The sequence below is a fragment of the Gossypium hirsutum genome, chromosome A03 (assembly GCF_007990345.1).
Source record: "Gossypium hirsutum isolate 1008001.06 chromosome A03, Gossypium_hirsutum_v2.1, whole genome shotgun sequence".
Classification (NCBI taxonomy): Eukaryota; Viridiplantae; Streptophyta; class Magnoliopsida; order Malvales; family Malvaceae; genus Gossypium; species Gossypium hirsutum.
The window spans coordinates 6845972-6865650 of record NC_053426.1 but is presented as its reverse complement, the minus strand read 5'-3'; the positions used below and the strand labels follow the sequence as shown (position 1 = coordinate 6865650).

General features: G+C 31.1%; 2 protein-coding genes across 3 annotated transcripts; both read right to left on the bottom strand.

The window, feature by feature from the left end:
* Positions 1–306: 306 nt before the first annotated feature.
* On the bottom strand, positions 307–3240 carry LOC107885965 (BTB/POZ domain-containing protein At5g60050). The gene is made up of 2 exons (XM_016809738.2): positions 2288–3240; positions 307–1533 (listed from the first exon to the last, which is right to left on the bottom strand). The coding sequence occupies exons 1-2, from the start codon at positions 2855–2857 to the stop codon at positions 580–582; spliced, it is 1524 nt and encodes a 507-aa protein (XP_016665227.1). The 5' UTR covers positions 2858–3240; the 3' UTR covers positions 307–579.
* Positions 3241–4730: 1490 nt separating this feature from the next.
* LOC107885966 (phototropin-1) lies at positions 4731–14934 on the bottom strand. Of its 2 annotated transcripts, XM_016809740.2 has the most exons (24): positions 14540–14934; positions 14419–14451; positions 12818–13538; positions 12288–12470; positions 10757–10848; positions 9877–10150; positions 9567–9792; positions 9406–9476; positions 9123–9229; positions 8933–8982; positions 8667–8771; positions 8382–8441; positions 8203–8292; positions 8023–8099; positions 7825–7909; positions 7541–7621; positions 7251–7354; positions 7042–7091; positions 6845–6951; positions 6622–6744; positions 6474–6525; positions 6040–6152; positions 5582–5722; positions 4731–5004 (listed from the first exon to the last, which is right to left on the bottom strand). In XM_016809740.2, the coding sequence occupies exons 1-24, from the start codon at positions 14547–14549 to the stop codon at positions 4897–4899; spliced, it is 3063 nt and encodes a 1020-aa protein (XP_016665229.1). In that variant the 5' UTR covers positions 14550–14934; the 3' UTR covers positions 4731–4896. The 2 variants fall into 2 exon arrangements, with proteins under 2 accessions (XP_016665229.1, XP_040963080.1); XM_041107146.1 differs by lacking the exon at positions 4731–5004 and having other exon boundaries at positions 6048–6152.
* Between the last annotated feature and the right edge of the window lie 4745 nt (positions 14935–19679).

Genomic DNA, 19679 nt, shown 5'->3' with positions numbered 1-19679 from the left:
ATGACAGTTTCACAGTTCCCAAGTCATTTTTCAATCTTCTAATCATGATACTGATGACTAGTTATAATCGGCTCATTTGATTAAGTTTGTGTCGGTCAGATTGTTGGTTGACAAAATACATAATTAAATTGGATTTAACTGACTTTTTTATTTATTTGTTTTAACCGAATTTATCGAATCTGTCAACATTAAGTTGGTTAAATCCAAATTGGTAAACGTCGGAGGCTGTCAATTAAATCTGGTTGATAATTATACTTAACTCGAAAAACTTGACTCTTAAATCAAATAATTCAAACCAAAAATAAATTGAACTTTGAAAATTTAAACCTAAATTGAATAACCCCAAAATTAATCAACCTGCTCAATTGACAGGTGTATCTACAAGTAGAGGACCTCAGCTGGAGCTCCTTCCCCATCAATAGAAGATAAACGTTGTTTCAGTAAGAACAAAAACTCTCATTTGGTCCAAAAGGAAAACAAAACAAAAACAAAAATAAAAATGTGGAGATAAAAGGAAAGGCTGACAAATTACAAAAAAAGAATATCAGTTGATATGGGGATACACCATTCGGCTTTGTTTTAACTTGGGTAGCTGCAGACGGTTATTTGCAACTGGGAACTGTCCTCCGCATCAGTGTATTGTCTAATGAAAGCCCTTCTCCACCAAACTTCAAATGCTCTCTGGATATTGGGACAATCATCCCCTTTATTCAGAAATCGGTCGAACCACTTCAGCAAAATAGCCTGTTGTTGCCTCATAGATAGCGTAAGAATTGTGTGGCTCAATCCATCTTCTACTAGTTTCTTGTCTACCGATTTAGATGCTCTTCTCATCCACCCAAAATCATCATAAAGTGCTTCCAACCATGTCGCCAGCAGCGAGAACCGGCTTTCTTTACCTACCAAGATGTTTCCTCTACCTATTGCAATACATAGTTGAGCGGTGATCCTACTGATTTCGTGCCGGTACATGGTAGGGATCTTTGAATGAAGCTCTGCAAGTTCCCTTTGATCTGCCCACAATTTCACAAAGTCGTTTGCCATTCTCTTTTCTATTAGAATATCAACGATCCACTGCAAATTGTCAGCTTCTCGAGCTATTTCAGCCATTAAAACTCCTCGATCTCGCCTACTACCGTCAATTGCTGTAGCTTCAGATAAGCAGAGAACGAGAGAACTGAGACATCTATGACAGAGATGATAAAGGGTGTCTTTCGAGACATCAAACCGATTGTCATCATCAAATGAATCTTCTCTAAGTAACCGTGAAAAAAGGGTCTTCATTTCTCGACGAGCTTTATCATCCTTGGCTTGAAGAACACCACTAAGAAGGTTCAAGAGGATGCCATCCGATCTTGCAGAAGTAGATGGTTCAGATGATACTCTCTGAAGAACTTCAGTCATCGACCCATCAAGCTCAAGTTGGCTGAGATGAGATACAACTTTTTCCTCTTCATCCTCAGACCACGGAACAGCTTCCAAATACTCCAAGCAAGAACTAATCCCTGCATCAAACATAATGGCTGCAGAAACCTACAAAACAACAAACACTAACATTACAAATGCCTTCACTTCAACACAAATAAGAACGAATGCAAACTTGTATATATATATATATCATAAATGGCAATAATATAAGCAACGAGGTAGATATAGCCAAAGAAAAGATCCTCTTGTGGTTGATATTTGATTCATCAAAGAACCTAAACATGCCTTAGCCATAGTTAAGTGGTTCGGCACATGACAAACACATGAAATATACAAATTACAGGGCTTTTCTTTTGTACTCTCTCTCTCTATGTATGTACGCATATGTGTGTGTATATATATTGCAGATATAACAACCCAAGCAAAGATCCTTTTGTGGTTAATATTTGGTAGATCAAAGAACCTAAATATGCCTTAGACATAGTTAAGAAGTGGTCAGGCACGTGATATATATATCTATGTATGTATATATAAATTTCTTTTCTTTTGTACTATACAATTCACTTTTGCTTCAATTTCAAGGAAAAGTTTGGCCAAGAAAACAGACATCCATTTTAAACCTGTCTATAATAAAATTTTTCCATAGATTCAAAAAAACTTAAGCAGCAAGCAAACGCTCAAAGGATTTTGCATGAACTAAAATCAAACTAAATAGATTTTTTTTACACATTAAAGAAACCCCAAAATTCCTAATTGGCTAAACATTGCATGAAGATATGAACTAAAAAAAGAAAAACTTGCAGTGAAAGAAAAAAAATTAATTAGAATTTAGGATTAAAAAAAGGAAGTAACTATATACCTTAAGCAAAGCCAAGACTTTGGTAACATTTTCACCAATCAACCTCTTCTTTAGATCATCACAATACATCAAAACAACAGTTTCAACATAAACCTCAACATCATCACATTCACTGATTTCCACTGTGTGAGACACTCCTTTCTCTCTCCTTTGACTCAACTTTTCAGCAAAGAACCTGCTTTTCTCAGACAAAACCCTCCTGTGCACATCCATTGCCACCCTATAACCATCTCTTGACACTACGGTCAGCTTAACATCACTTAATCCTAGCCCCCCGTTCTTGAAGTTATAGGCTTTGAGCTCAGTTAGGAACTTAGCAACTCGGCGTTGGGTCTTTTTCCGAGATTCTTCAATGGTTTTGGACCCACAGAGGGCTTCCTCTGACATCATCTCGAAGAGCGTCGGGTTGTTGTGACTCGGCCGAGCTGACTCTGTTGGAGGAGGAGGAGATGAGGAAGGAGAATAGGGTCTTGATGAGAGAGTTGTTCTTGATGGAGAGAAAGATAAAGAGAGTGTTGGGTCTGAAATAAACCCTTGTTTTATCATTGTTGATACTTCTCTTGAAGCCATTGAATTAACCCCTCCAGAAAAAAAAACTTTTCAATAAATAATATATTATAAAAAAACTGGGTTTTTCTTGAATTCAAGGGAGAAAGAAAAAAAAGGAACTATTTTGATACCATTGATTGTTAAAAAGAAAAAAGAAGCTTGTTGAAAAGTGTATAAAAAAAACTGAGTTTTCTTAGAATCAAGAAAAGACGATTGATTTCTTGCCAAGAAGGCAATCCTGGGAATGAAGGGCGGGGGGGGTTTCTTGCAAAGAAGAGGGATTTTTATTTTCCTGGGAAGTTGAATTTTCTCGGGAAAGTAGAGAGAGAGAGAAAGAATCCAAGAAGTGGAAAGCTTTGGATCTGTGATTTAAGAGTGTGTGCCACTCACTGTAAAGTAGCAAAGCATTGGCAAAAGAGTGTTCTAATTAAGGGGAAATGCAGAAGCTTAATTAACCTTTTTTCTGTCTAATTATAGTTTTAGTCCCTATACTATATTGAAAATTTAAACTTAATCCCTATATTTTAATTTGATATAATTTAGCTTTTTATTTTCATCCAAATTCAAACTATTATGACTTGTTGCCATTAAACTGATGATATATTTATTAAAAATAAATATAAATTTATTATTGATTAAATATGATTAATTAAATTTTCATATAATCCTAATTGATCTAATAATAATAAAATCTATATATCATCATTTTAATAATAACAACTAAAATACTATCAATTTTGACCTACTAATATCTGACAAAGGTATTAAAATATAAAGTTGAGGATGATAAAAGGAGACCTTTTCTTTTTCCCATTGCATAAAACCTAATGTAGGGAAAAAGAAAGGAAGGAAAATGAAGAGAGAGAGAAGATTGGAGATTACTTGGGTACACGTGTGAACACGTGACTTCTGTGATTGATAATGGGACCTCCTTCACTTCATTCATTCATTTGCCTTAACTAAGACATCACACTTGTCTTTCTTGAAACTTCAATCTTCTCGTTACCTTCTATCATTGCCTTTTATCTATTCTTTTTACTATTACTAAACTACGACACTTGAATTTTGTGTTAATTTCCACGATTGATTTTTATGGAATTAAATATACAGTGATAAAAGCAAACCTTGGTTTTATGCAATGAAAGGGTATTGTTGCAGTCCAACCGTAACAAATGGCTTTTTAAAATATCGAATTTACCTTACAAACTTTATGTCATCTTTATTTAGGTCACTGTGTCATATGTATGATTGCCCCTCTGCCTTGCTGCTTCTTCTCTTTTTGCAGAGAATGGGTTGCACACTTGTCTTTACAACATCCTCCTTTTCCTGCAATTTTCACATATAATCCAATCCAATCTAAGACAAAATATTTATATATATACATGCATACATGGTAATTCTTAAATGGCCTCATTTAATATACCACGTCAAAGTGAAAAACGAAAAACAAAACAAAACAGGGTGAATGAGGTTGTCGGCCATTATTTCACTTGAGACATCTAATCAAAGATGAGTCTCCACCTAAAATTAATCGGAATGGATTTACGGTTAATTCGATTTATAATTTTTAATAATTATTATTGGATCAATGGTAAAATCATTTAATCCCGAATTAATAGTTGAAGCATTGAAATTTAACCATAAAATTTGATTGAAACATTGGATTGTTTGAGTAGAAGAAATAATTCATTGTTTCCCGGTGGATTTGATTGCGATTCTCTTTCACAATAAAGATCATTGTTAGGGATATAAGGGGACATGAAGGACAGGGATGTAGGGCAAAGAAGGGGGCACAATGTGTTCAAAACAGTACACTCAAAGAAAATTATGGTGCTTTTAAGAATCTAAAGAATAACCCCCAAATCTCCTTACCTGTACTGATGATATAAAGAAATTAAAAGGAACAAAATGATTTTTATTTACCAATCAACAGGAAAATTACATTTTAATCCCAAAAAAGGAAAAAGAAGAATACAACATAATGCTAGCATGAGAGAAACACACAACATCTATAAAACCAGAAGCCTCTAATGGTGAAGTGATAAAGCATTCCAAGCTTCTCAGAAAATATTAGTTTGTAAGTCCTGTAATTGAGGGTCCATTGCTTTATCTTCTTCCTTCGTAGTTAATTCAGTTGCAGAGATGGGAACTTCAAGCTCAGGTGGAGTCTGGGAGGGCATTCAACAAATGTCAACACAGTTAAGAATCTAATGATAATATGGAAAGTGGATTGGGGCAATTAAACATCAAAAACAAGAAATAAACATGATAGCTATACTTCACACTGTGTGTCAATTGGGCAGGTAGTACTATAGTTTTTAGATCGGTTTTGGGTAGTTTTGAATTCAGATCATTTGGGTTTGTCAGTCTTTAGTTACTTGTTAGTGTCATTTAAGGTTTAATCATTTCGGGTTCACAACATTATTTATTCAAGTTATTTTTAAGTTTAGATTGAACCAATTTAAGTCGTTGGTGAATAATGGTCAAATCAGATTGAATTAAATTCATATTCGAATTAATCGAGTTAAATTTATAAATTCAAATCATGATTGTCAAATATTTAGATTATACCCTCGAGTTTAACTTATTTCATAGTCTACGTGATGCAACCCTTCTTTTAAACATCTTTCAATATTAGCAGAGCTATACTTGCACATACTAACATAACTCACCCAAGTTTATGAATCGAATAATGTTAGATTATGCTATAAAAAGTTCATTTAAATGCAAGGATAACGAAATTACCATCCAGCGAACGAGAGCCCAATTTACACCTTTAAAGAATGGATGTCGCTTGATTTCATTGGCCCCTTCACGTGCACCTAATCTGTTCTTTGGATCTCTATGCAATAAGCGGTACATTAACTGCTTTGCATGCAGACTCACCTGTTTTCACTCAACCAAAAAAAAAAAAAAATACTTAACCCTAGCCATAGCAATACTTGCTTCAACTCCAAATTAGAGCACATAAGTTGTGGGAGTTCTATATATAGTCATCTCCCTTGCTGAAACACCAGATTTCTGAAAATTAATTACTTTTTTTTCCTATATATTGGATTATATATAACGGTAAGGGGTAGGGGTTGTCCAAAGATTGAAGTGAGACTGACGTCAACTGAAGACTTGAATATAACTCTTTTGTCAGTCCACTTGTATTTGAAGAGGGAGTAATAAAAGAGAGATTTGAAGACACAGGATTTTACTTGTATACTTTTGGGGAATTTAAGGTCTTTTTGAAGAACATTGGCAAATGTCTTCTGTCGTGTCTTTCCCCTGAATGGTGTATATCCATACAGCATTTCATATAGAAGAATGCCTGAAATAGAACAATAAAAATCAATATGAGCAACTGAAAAGAGAAGTAGAATTTTCATTTAATTATAAACTACAAAATTTTTTATTAGCTGAAGGCATGGTTTCTTCGTGTTGGTGTGTTTTGTTATGTCATAATCATGCTTTAAGGTATTTATTAAGTTCATAATATCGATAAAGTTTGAAATATTCATACATTAGTATTTCGTGTTTTAATTACACTTTTCGTGTTAGTGTATGTTCTAACCATGATCTGAGTAGGAAACTTCCTTCTAAAAACATGCAAATTCGGATTGTGACTAGCTTTATAAGAAAACAAAATTACCTAGAGCCCACCAGTCTACTGCACTGGTATGGCCTGCCCCAGTGATAATTTCCTGCAATAATCAACAGTTCAAGAATGAGCATTCAATAAGGAAGAAAACAACTCCATAAGAACTATAAATATTGATGTGAAATGACAAGAAACAAACCGGAGCAATATACTCTTCGGTTCCCACAAAAGAGTTCGATGCACGCATTGGTTCGGCCATAAAGATCGGATTCTGTTGGCTTTTCTGCCGTTTCTTCTTTTCATCTGTAGCTGGAATCAGCAGCTATAAAACACAGCTCAAGTTCATAGGATTTTTCTATCATAACTTCGAAAACATGGTTAACACAGTGTTCTTGAAGACCCCGAAGCTTAGAATTAGATACCTGAGGTTTGCAAGACGTCAAGCAAGATAAATCAAAATCGGTCAAGGCTACATGCCCATTGTCCTGGAGTAGAACATTTTCAGGCTTCAAATCTCTGTATATAATCCCTGTAAGAAGAGAAACATAATCACTGTAAGAATTGATCGATCACTTAATTAATGCTATCAGATTTGTTGGTATATTTGAGTTTAACCAACCTTGACAGTGAAGATACTCCAATGCAACAACCACCTCTGCAGCATAAAATCTACAGTCATAAAGAACTTTCAAGTTAGTTCCATTCCAACACAAACTTGGCAATAAACTGGAAACCCCAGAAATGTTTATGTTATATGAGTCTATGAGACAATCAGAGATTTTCAAAACAAGGTTAAGGTAGTGTTTGTTATGGTGAAAAGATAATTACCTTACTGCATCTTCCTTCATGACCTTCGTTGGTTGTCTATCCAAAAGCATGAAAAGTTCACCACCAGGACAGTAATCCGTAATCAAACAAATATGTGTTTTGGTCTGAAAAGTATCTGAGAGTTTTAGAATTTTTATGTCATCATATAAAGAAATCATGTCAAGAAATGATGAAAGACCAGCTATAAAAGCAAAAGCTCAAGAAATTAGACAGTAAAGTTTCTTCATATTGAAAAAAGCATCTAATATTTATATCAATAAATTATATTTCAAACTATTTATTTGACTAACCTGAAATGATGCATATAATGCTGGAAGAAAAGGGTGGTCCAACATATCAAGAATTTCTCTTTCTGCACAAGCTCTATGCACCTATAGCAATGGAAGGCAAGTGCATCACGTAAGCAAAAATGAAGGATGTCCATTGTACTTGGACCATGGAGGGCATTGAAACTTGGGAAATTACAGCTAACATTGAACATTTAAACTATCAGGCTTATCATTAGATAGCAAACAAATGAAAATCTTGGTATTTTTTTCAAGCTTAATACTCATAATAATGCAATTTTAGATACCTTGTTTCGATTCAGCATAACACCTTTATCCATAGCTTTCATCGCAAAGTACAGGCCAGTGCCACACAGTTCCACCAAATGAACACTGCCAAGAAAATATAAAAACAATAGCTGATATTAAGAATTTGTATGACAGACCATACATTCGTTATCCTGCAGAATTTAAGTATAAAAGAAGAGCGGAGTAATTAGACAAACCTGCCAGTGTCCCCTGATCCCAATGGTTTTACGGGCCTAAAATGTTTTAGACCTATCTTTTCTCCACTATCAAGTACCTATAAATTACAACAGATTAAGGCAAATCGAGCTTTAGGGTCCCGGAAAAGAGATCATTTTGAACGATACTTCGGGTGTGCATATATGAAAGAATAATAATACCTTTTGAATAGCTTTCCAAGAGGGACTATCCTTTCTGTGAGGTTTAGGGTGAACCACCTTGGAATGACTCATCCATAAATCTTCTGGATTCTGCAGGTAGTGAAATATCAAATATTTTGTAAGGTTCTTGTAACACAAAAGAGGTTTTCATCTGAAAACGATCAATTTTTGAACCTTACCATGTTGGCGTCCGGAAGTTCCCTCACTGCTTCATCAACATTTTCTGCAGTTTGTTTCACCTGCAAGCAGGGATTATACTAATTTGTCATAACAAACCAACAAATCTATAAATATTTGATAGAACACTCAAGAAAATTCAGCTATTCACCTAAAGAGAAATACAGACTTTGGTGATAAAAGAGGAAGATTAGCATCAATAAGCACATCATAAGTTGTGGTAATAATGGAACCAAGTTAGAACATAAGGATCTAGAAAGCAAGAAGAAACGAGTAAGAGTTCAGACCAGTTGTTGACCCTCTTGTGCAGCAGTATCAGGAATACTATTATGAAGTGGATCGACTTTGGCACTGCCGTCTAGCTGCACTCCGATAAAATACTGAACTTCTCCCTGTTAACAGAGGCCAAAAAGGAAACAAGAAAATCAATGAGAATTTTGTTCATTAGTCCAGAAAGTCATATATAGCTGAAATTTGATCATCTGCACATTAAAGGAGTTATATAGCAACATGAAACATGTACATTCCACTCCGAAATATTCGAGGATTTTACCTTCTGATCACGCATAGGCTGTAGATGGAACAGATTCCAGAACTTCTTCCCTGAAATGTGTACAAAAATCTTAAAATAATTATAGGACTTGGAAGATAAACTCCTTAAATACAGAAAACAACTTTATATGCATGACATGAATCTGGAATATTGAAGATTAGGCATCATATTTAAAAATGTTCAAGCATACCACTCTTAGTGTAGTTGATTAGCTGCACAGTTACTTCTGTCTGGTTATCGATTGCCTCTCGAATCTTCCTTACAGTAGCTGGATCAGTTTCAGGGCCTTGTAGAAACCTATAAGGATTTAACCATCACACAAAGTTAACCCCATTTTAGTTGAAACTCATATATATATGTTCAGCTTGACTTCAAAAAGAATATGATTTAAGTTCATTCTTTACCAGCTTTTCAAACGATTTAAGCTATCATCTTCCATACACTTTAAATTACCAGCTTGTTCAGAGACATACCTGCAGTTTCTGCCCAGTATTTCTTCACGACTGTACTCTGTCAGCTCCAAGAAGCTATCAGATGCAAAGATCTGAACATAAAGATCAAGTTGAAACATTAGTTTCTAATCTGCATGCTCAACCATTAAAACATATATATAGGGTAGAGTTGAAAGGCTTACAATGGGATTATCAGGCAACCTTGGATCAGTAATGACAAAGTTTTTCTCTATACGTTCAAGTGTGGTGGCCAAATCAATACCCTTCCTCATTTCCTTTTGTCTAACTTTGTCATCAACACTGTCAGGACTCTCATCATCATCATCATAATCACTTTCATCCTCATCAGCATCCACCAATAGACTATTATCAAAGCTGTCAGCCGTATTCTGGCTTTTCCTCATAAGCCTGGAATGCATGTAACCAAGTGATTTTTTTTAAAAGCTACCACTAAAAAAAAAAAAGTACAGATAGGTTTTTTTTCTATAATACCCCATGAAAGAAAGACGGCTAGATTTTCTGGGTTTCTTTTCTGGGACTTCACTGATACGTTCCATTGACATTCGAATACCCCCATTGGAGTTCCTTCTATGTGGAGGTACGTTTTCTGAGTTTCGCCTTCCCATGGATACTGCTCCTTCACCATCATCATCACCGCCTGATTTTCTAGTGAAAGGACCATTTGATGATTCACTGAGTGAACGAGGTTTCCTCACTGCTTCCACCAGCTCAGTGACTGACCCGGCAGCTATGTCCTTTTGCCGGGCTGCAATAACATCATTGTACTAGCTCATATCTTGGTAAGTGAAAAAATGCCATTACGTTGTCATGCATGAATTATTATCTGAAATCTTCCGAGTATTAATCAAAAGTATTTGTATTACTGATAGTGTACATTGAAAATGCAATAAATATAAATATTGTCACTCCTAATGTTTTCAAGTTTCAAACCATTGATGGTAAAATAATTCATAATGTGTTAAATTATTTTTTGAGGTTTAAATTTAATAATTATTTACACATTTGAGCTGAACTTTCTTTTTTATCTAAGTTAGTTATCAATATTTTCTTGAAATCTATAAAATTTATGTTTCGAACAATTGTTAAGTAAAAATTTAATATGAGAAAATTACCAAATTCATAGATTAACTTAAAAAAGAATTTCAAGTCTCAATATATAAATAATTGTCTAATTTAAAATTAATATAAAAATAATTACTAAATTTAAAAATTAACATACACTCGTTGTATAAATTTATTTATAAACTATCAAAAGCCGCCAACTCATCAAAATTTTTAAAATAAATTATATGAACTTAAACATTTTAATAATCTAAAAGAAAAAGAGAAAGATATGGCAAAATATATATACCATCGTATCGAATCAAAGACTCAGGCAATCCATTGGGTCGCGTCATCTTTTCCTTGGCCCCTTCCGTATGCTTGCTCACCTCCACTTGCATTCTGCCACATCACCAATATCATATATTAAAAACAACAAAATCAACCATATCATCACCAATCAGACAGCTGAGAATAGAAGCCCCACTTTTTGATCACCATAAAAGAATATGAATCTTGTGGGTGATTATTGATAACGAATGCATGTGATCCAGCCCCCACCAAAATTACTTTAGCAATTATATGATGCGACATTGGGACACAAGACACATGTAACGACAATGCCCCCAGTTCCGTTTTCTTCTCTTTGTTCTTTCGAATTTTCATGTGCCCATGTCCTTACAGCAAACATTATCCTAGGCCTAGTTACCACCTATTCTATATAATTCTATTTTAGTTAATATCACGTGTCATCTAGATGTCAAATTTAATTAAAAATTATTAAAATATTCTTTTATTTAAATAATTCTTGTTGGAATGTAAAATTCTTAAAAAGATTTGTAACTTTAAATGATTTATTGAGAAGAAATGAGGATCTAAATTAGAAACAATAATATTTAAAATAGAAAGTAATTTATACTCAGATAATTACAAAGGTTAAGCATAATATCTTATAATAGTAATGAATTCATTTTATTTAGACTTATTTAAGAATTAAGGTACCCATCCAAATTAGAAAAATCACTTAGACTTACGAAAATAAATTGTATTTTTTTAGAATATGAGTTAAAGCTCGTGTTTTAATATTCAAAGCATTATCTAACTCAATTTGATTCACTTTCAAATTTATAATATATTGTTCTTTTCTTTTATATATTATACAATTTATATTATATAAAAATAAATATGTTATATTATAACATAAATAATAAAAAAATATATATTAAATTGTCTTTAGTAACTTAATAAAAGGAAAAAAAATAAAGTTGGTAAAAGTTAGGAAAGTGAATTTTTTATTTTATAAATGTAAGTTAAAAATTGAAAATTAATAATTAATTTAAAAAAAATAGTTACGAAAAATGTATAAAAATTAAATTTAGTTTTTATGTTGTGTAAATGTATCCTTCCCATATATACGTTTGCAGCTTTTCTAGAAAAAGCAAATGACAATTAGAAAGCGAAATCTTTTATTTAGGCATCTTTTTAGAATTATGGACGGTAAATATATGTTAAATCTTATGATTTATGTAAACTAAAAACAAAGTGAAATATTCAATATAAAGTTTTAAAATTAAATATAATAAAATAAATTGTAACTTCCAATTTATAAAAAAATGATTTTAATATATTTGTAATTTGAAATTATTATAGAAAATCATTAAAACTAAATAATTGTGTAAGATATGGACATCATTAAAATACAAATCAAGGATTATTTGTAAATTTTTTTATAATTAAGAGAGGGAAATAGAATTAATTAAAATCAAGTCCAAATTTTCATGTCAATTATATAAATCAGATAGTAAATAAACACACATAAAAGTAATAAATGAAAAACTAACCCAATGAACTTTAATACTTTTCCATTTTCGTCCTTGATGGGTGCAATTGTAAGAAGATTCCAAAAAGGCTTCCCATCTTTCTTGTAATTCAACAATCTCCCACAATAATTTCTCCCTGCCTGCAATGCTTCCCTAATCTTCGCCACATCTTCAGGGTCCGTACCCGCTCCCTGTAAAAACCGACTGGATCCTCGACCCACCCAACAACAACATTAAAATGTCAATTTTACCCTCCCATGGCTGTTATTACAGTTAAAAGAAATCATGTAAAAGCAGAAAGTTACTACATCAAAATTTAGGATTTAGTTTTTTTTTTTTAATTTTACATATTTAGGTCCTCTTATCTCATAAATGTGAACAATAAATCCAAATTGTTAACTTCTGTTAATTGCGTTAAGATGCACATTAATAAGAGTAAGAGAATCAAAATATATCGAATTAAAATGAAAGGATTAAATTTTGAGTTGGTTTGCAATAGAGGGACTAAAATTATAATTAAAAAGTAAATTCACATAAAAAGGGTAATTTACCAATTCCTGCCTATGACCTCCTTAGAAGTGTATCCAGTCATCCTGAAAAACCCGGCACTTGCATAAAGAATCGGGTAATCGGGTTTGGTAGCATCCGAAACAACAAACGTTTGTTGAAACGTTGATAATGCATCCTTTAAGTCCTCCGATACTCTAGGGAACCCTCTCTCCTTGCTGTGTTCATTATCCGATTCTTCGGAGCTCCGAACCGAATTATTCGAGTTCCTACGAGAAGTACCCGGTTTGGAGTTCGGCTCATCCCCGCCCGAATTCCTAACAACAACTCCCTGCGGTTTACCCGTTTCGTTATCCGTTTTCAGTACCAGCCCCCATTCCGCAGCTCTCTTTGCAGCCACCCCGGCTTCATCCGAAGGTTTCGGGCTCGCAGTGATGTTACAAACGAGCGGTGATGATGCTAATGAAGACAGGGCGGGCGACAGAGCAGGAGCGTTCGGTTCCTTGAGTGCCATCCATGATGTTATTATTTCTTCGGCCCGACCCGACTTGGATTCAAGCTCGGAAGTGCGAGTGTCAGCTTCTTCCGCGGTACTATCACGTTGCTCTATCAAGTTTTCCCAAATGGGTTGAGGGCGAAATGCTGGGTTAACGGGTCGGGTCGAGAAAGTTGATGGATTAAACACTTCTAGTGATCCCCTTGAGTCCCTTGGCAATGGTGGGATCAAATTTGATTGCTTGGATGATTTTTCCGTTGATTCCATTTCTGCATAAAATTTCAAAGTTAATACAAACTATACTGAAAAAATAAAAATAATGAAAAAATCTAAGTCTCATTGTGATTTTGGTCCCTTTATTTTAATTTGACATAATTTGATCCTTATCTTTTATTAATATTATTAATAAATCTAAATTGACAAGAAATTCACATCAGTAGCTAACAAACTTATCAATTTAGATATAGTAAAAACATTATAAAATTAAAAGCTAAAAAAATACAAATTAAATCTCAAATTTGAATATAGTAAAATATTAATATTATAATTTAATCCAAAAATATATATACCTACATAGTTTCTTTTCTATCATGCATTGAAGAGGAAGGAAAACCCATTATAATTGATAGCCATGCAAATATTATAAATTTCCAGCTGGAAATACATTAAAAAATAGTTGATTTTTGGCTCCTTCCATGTCTTTTATGCCAATGTTTCAATTTCAATATCAGTGGTGGGGGCATTGAAATGAACTGGACTATGAGATGTTTTTGGAACTGAATTATGAGGGTGATAAAAAGTAGTCTCATTTCATAAGTTCTCATTTTTCAAACTATATATATTATAGGGGATTTTCAGTTCATTTCAAGTAGCTTCCAATTATTAAATTTCACGATTTTTGAAAGACTTAATCATCATATAAATAGAAATTTCCTGAAAAGAAAGAAAAAAACATTTCAGTAAAACTTTAGGAGCAGATAAGAAAGATTTTCAGGCAAATTGATTTAAAAGATGATATGCATATATTTTAGAGCCTTACTCTTGGATTCAGATCATAAAATAAACATTTTGAAGTGGAAGATTTCAAGAGAAAATCAATGCAACTTACAAAATAATAAAATGTGTAAATTAAGTAAACAAAGAGCTTACCTGAAGTGAACTGAGCTGATGACAAGTTGAAGTCTGCACAACAAATAGCTTAGGAGAAGATCGTGGAAGAGAAACTACTTTTTAACGCCAACCAAAAGGGAAAAAAAATGATATCCCATACCTCTGGGCATAAAATTCACATGGCTTTTGCCATTAAGCTCGAATCCCTATAACTCAATCATGAATCCCTATAATATAAGGGGGGTGTGTGTGTTTGTTTTCTTGTATCTAAAATATTTTCCCCAGAAAAAGAAAATCAATCACTCACTCACTCTCACTTTCCTCACTGATTGAGTATTTGAGTGATGCTTTGTGTTTGGAATTTACAGTCTGGAAATGGGTTGTCAAAAAAAACAAAAAAGAAAAAACAACAATAGAGCAAAACCGGAATCAGCAGAAAAAAACAGAAGCAAATTTCTGAAACATGTCCTAATTTCAGGACTTTCTTTGTTTTCTTGGGGTGTCTCAGTCTCACCAATAAGCACCCAAAAGCTTCTTTTTTTTTTTTTTAAGGATAATTCGTATAGTTCCATGATTTATCATCATCATAAAAGCGATCAAGACTTTTTTTTCTTTTTTGTAAATAAGAATAAAAAAATATAGGTACGTCCTTCAACTTAATTGCAATTTCTTGGAATATGTTAATTTGGGTTTTAAAATTTTTAGATTATTTTAAATTTGTCACTTAGATTTTTTATTATTAAGAGGATATAAAACTCAAGATTAAAATTATTTATAGACATTTCAAGAACAATTTCTAATTATTCGAGGTCTAAATTAAAAATTATACTTCAAATATTTTCTCTTGCTAATTTCTCCTCGACATTTATTTAAGTCATTTCGGAAATTTTTAAAATTGAATATTTTTAATTTTGTTTTTTCTATGATTACTTAAATTAAATCAAATTCAAATTCAGGAAAATTTGGTATAAAATTTAGAAAATTATTGGCCAACATAGAGGGACATGTGGCATAATTGGGTTGGTGTTTGGGATTTTCAGCTTGAAAGTTAAAGGAATGTGAGTATGAAATATGAAGGGTCCTTTTAGCCTATCAGAATCTAATTTTCTTATCTTTTGTTTTCTTTGTTTATCCATTTTAACTTTTTGTTTTCAACTATAAAAGTACATTAATTAATTAATTAATTATAAAAACCAAATTGCCTACAGTTGCTTCAAATATTGATTTTGATTGAAAGGGAATGGTTATTTTGTGGGTGGAATGCATGCATATCTTTTTGAAGCCATGATTAATTTATGAAACTCTTTTCCTAGAAAGTATACAGTTTTACTTTTAATTTTTAAATTAATTTTACCGATTGAGTTTTATCTCAGTTGATATTGATATTATTGTTAATATAGGAGAACATAGTTATTGGTAGTTCTAAACATTGCATCAAAAAATATAGACTAAGAATCGTGATGCTACACTTATATGAAAGGAAGTAGATAAAAAAAATACAATAAGAAATAAAATGTATGATTCGAAACTAATTAATAATAACTAGAAACCCTATCACACGCGTATGCGTGTGTAAACCACAAATATAGAATATGAATGTTTGTTTAAAAATAACATACAATAAATTATAAAACGTATGCATTCAAACTAATTAACAATAACACATTAAATATGTATGATATTAAAATTTAAAAAAAAAGTTTAAATTGTTTATTATTAATATATACAATTTGATGGAAGTAATAAAGTGTGCATAATAAAATTAAAATGGATAAAAATATGAAAATAATGATTTAGTCCTGTTGTAAATTAAAAGTTTTATTAATGCAATTGGTTTGAGTTTGAATCTCATCATATGCATGTTTTTATTGATTTTTTTCAAAATAAAAGGCTTAAGTACGTTTAAATAATATTACTTATTTTGAATACGGAAGGACATTCCTGTAATTTTCTAACTAAGTTAGTGTTCGATTGACTCGTGACACTGACTCAACCAAGACTTTAAATAACAATATAGATATACAACTAATAGAGGTAATAAAGTGTCCATAATAAAATTAAAATGTATAAAAATATCCAAATAAAATTTTAGCTAAATGGTAAATTAAAGAGTTTAATAATGCAATTGAATAAAACTTATCATATGCATATTTTTATTTTTTAAGTGAAAAGACTAAAATACCCTTAAATAATATTATTTATTTTAATTACTAAAGGGTGTTCCCTTAACTTTCTAACAATTGGTAGTTCAATTTAAGGTGACACCAATTCAATTAAAAGCTTAAATAATAATAATAAGATTCTTACAAAATTAAAACATTTAATTAAGTCTTTTCTAATATTTGATTAAAAAATATTTTTTTATTTTTTTTAAATAGTAACTTAATTTAAATCAGTTTAACTCAACATGTTTAATTTTACCTCCAAAATTTATAATTTTATCTTAAATTCCTTAAACAAATTTATTGACTTCTCTTTGTGAATCAATATATCCAGAAACATATTTTTTTAAAAAAAAAAATACAAAGCGAATTAGGTCACAAATATCTCTTATAATATATATTTTAAATAATTAAATTAATTAGGTTAAATTATGGTACTGGTCTTTTTTATCAGATTTAAATTTAATATTTAATTTTATGTAATTTGAACTTCTAATTTTTATAACGTCATTAATTAGTTCAAATAGTTACCGTTAACCATTTGAATTAAATAATGATATTATAAAAATAAAAAAATTAAATTATACGAAATTAAATTACAAAAACTAAAAATCTACATATAAAAAAAATCAAAACCGAAACTTGAGCAATCAATTAGTATTTGTTAATATGACTTGCATATTACTAATAGACCCTTGAAGATAGTAAATTCGAGAAAGTTTGGATGCATAATATTCTACTCCAAGAAGTTAATTAAATAACATCTACTAATACTATATTTAAGTTTTTGATTAAATTAGTGTCATAAGTCAATCGGATGCCAATTCTTTTAGTAAATAAAAAATATTACTACGAAAGTTTTTTTGTATTTATATATAAAATGTATAAAAATGATATATGATAAGACTTTTTGTTAGAGGATGACAATTACAATTATAGTACAAAGATATGTCTGACCAACTATAATGTGGAATCAACCCAATATAAAGCACAATGGACAGAAACCAAAAACAACTAAACCAAACCCACACATGGTATGCACCAATGGCACATCTATGGCGACTAGCAGGGCCCTACCGTCAAAAAATTAAATTAATAATAGTAAAATTGTACTTTATCTCCTTAAAAAGATATAATTTTGATTTAATCATTAATATATAAGGTATTAAAATGATAAAATTATATTTTTACTATCGTTAAAATATATAATTTAATTCTGCCTCAAAATTTTTTTTAACTTTATCTCTGATGTACGCACAAAATGAGATAAAAAATCACAATATAATCGTACATGATAATACTTGAATCTAATATTAAAATCCTCCCTTGACACATATGATAAAACACATGAACTAACTTCACCATTTTAAGCAAAAAGTTGTAAATGTTTTTATATCAATTGTGATTAGTTTTATTCATATCGTAATTCTGCCGTAATCTAATTCTAGCAAAATCCCTCTTAGATTACAGAACGAAAGAGGTCAGGATGTCACTTCCTTCTCAAATAAGTTAATTGAATATAGGTTTTAAGTTATGGGTGTACATCAAGACGGAATGTATCCACATCATAATCAATTATTTTTAAAATTATCAAACTCTTTTCTCAAAAATAAAGCAGTAAATTATACAGATAATCATTTAATTAATAAAAAAATTCAATTTAACTATTTAAAATAAAAAAATTACAATTTAAACACAGGTAAAATATCAATATAATAATAAATTTAGTCATCAACTTTTATATATCATATTAATTTAATTATAATTTTAAAAAATTAACCTTCAAAATTTATAAATATTCTAAATTTATTTTCAATTCTAAAAAATTCAAAGAAATATATAAAAATACATAAATATTTTTTAAAAAATTAATAATAAATTTAAATTTTATATTAATATTAATATTAAATAAAAAATCCTAGCACCCCTACCCCACCACTGTCCTTCTCCCTCTTCTTTTAACGCATTTGAAATGGTGAGTTCAGTACACACTTCTTTCCTACCTTCAGACATGCCTTCTCCTAAGAGGAGCTTGGCAAATCTCTCCTTCATCATCTTAACTTCTACATAACATTAATAGAATCAATGAAAAAAAAAACAACCAATTCAAGGGAAAAAAATGATGAATAACACTAAATCAAGCAGACTACTTATTGGAAAAAAGGACCCTAAAGATAAAAAAAAAAACAACAAATGGAGCTCAAACAAAGAAAATTATTGAAGAAAGAAGTCAGAATTCCATAATTAAATACTTAAATTTTCTAAAATTCCTAAAGAGAGAAAAGAAAAAGATTTCATTTCACATGAACAAAAATGATGAAGTCAAAAGAAGAGGGAGAGGGATGGTTGTCGGGGGAGGAAGGGGGAAAGGGACGGGGGTGGAGGTGGTGGGAGGGGTATGGGTATGGGGCATGGGAGACAGGGATAGTGGTGGGTGGGGGGAGAGGACCGATTTGTTGGGGGGGGGGATTTTAATTTTATTTAATATTAATATAAAATTTAAATTTATTATTATATATTTTTTGAAAATATTTATCTATTTTGATATATGTTTAAATTTTATATATTATTTCATTTCAATAATATTTTTTATTTTTATAATTTTCTTTTAAATTTTTTAGAATTGAGATTAAATTGAGAATATTTGTAAATTTTGAAGGTTATTTTTAAAAAATTATGACTAAATCGTTATAATATATAAAAATTGAGGGCTAAATTTGTTATTATATCGATTTTTTTAATTGCCACATCAACTTGCCATTTGAGATTTTAACGGGAGTGACCAAAATGATCGAACTATGTAATGTGAGTGCTTAAATTGTAAACCTTTTATTTTGGATGCCTAAAATGAAAATTTTTTATAGTTAGGTGACTATCTATGTAGTTTTACCCTTTTACTTTAAATTTTTAAATAAGAAAATAATCGATTAAGCATTAATTAAGTTAATATCATTATTATGGCAACAACTATGAAGACGAGGTTGAAGTGTGTTTATATGCGTATTTTTTATTTAACGGTCTGCAAGAACTATAAATAGTAATAGGAATTTTATCAAAAAAATCTTTAAATAAAAAATTAATTGTAATTTATTCTCTTGATGAGACTTACAGTGAAATTGTAAGGTTAAGATAATAAGA

What these genes read in the sequence shown, in the direction of transcription:
- LOC107885966 (XM_016809740.2), bottom strand. An exon ending in GTCTTTGATTCGATACGATG is followed by an intron (nt 10,151 to 10,756) that starts GTATATATATTT and finishes ATGTTATTGCAG; the next exon opens with CCCGGCAAAAGGACATAGCT. An exon ending in CACAAGAGGGTCAACAACTG is followed by an intron (nt 8,442 to 8,666) that starts GTCTGAACTCTT and finishes CCCTGCTTGCAG; the next exon opens with GTGAAACAAACTGCAGAAAA.
- LOC107885965 (XM_016809738.2), bottom strand. Translation starts at nt 2,857, where the DNA reads ATGGCTTCAAGAGAAGTATCAACAATGATAAAACAAGGGTTTATTTCA. An exon ending in AAGTCTTGGCTTTGCTTAAG is followed by an intron (nt 1,534 to 2,287) that starts GTATATAGTTAC and finishes GTTGTTTTGTAG; the next exon opens with GTTTCTGCAGCCATTATGTT.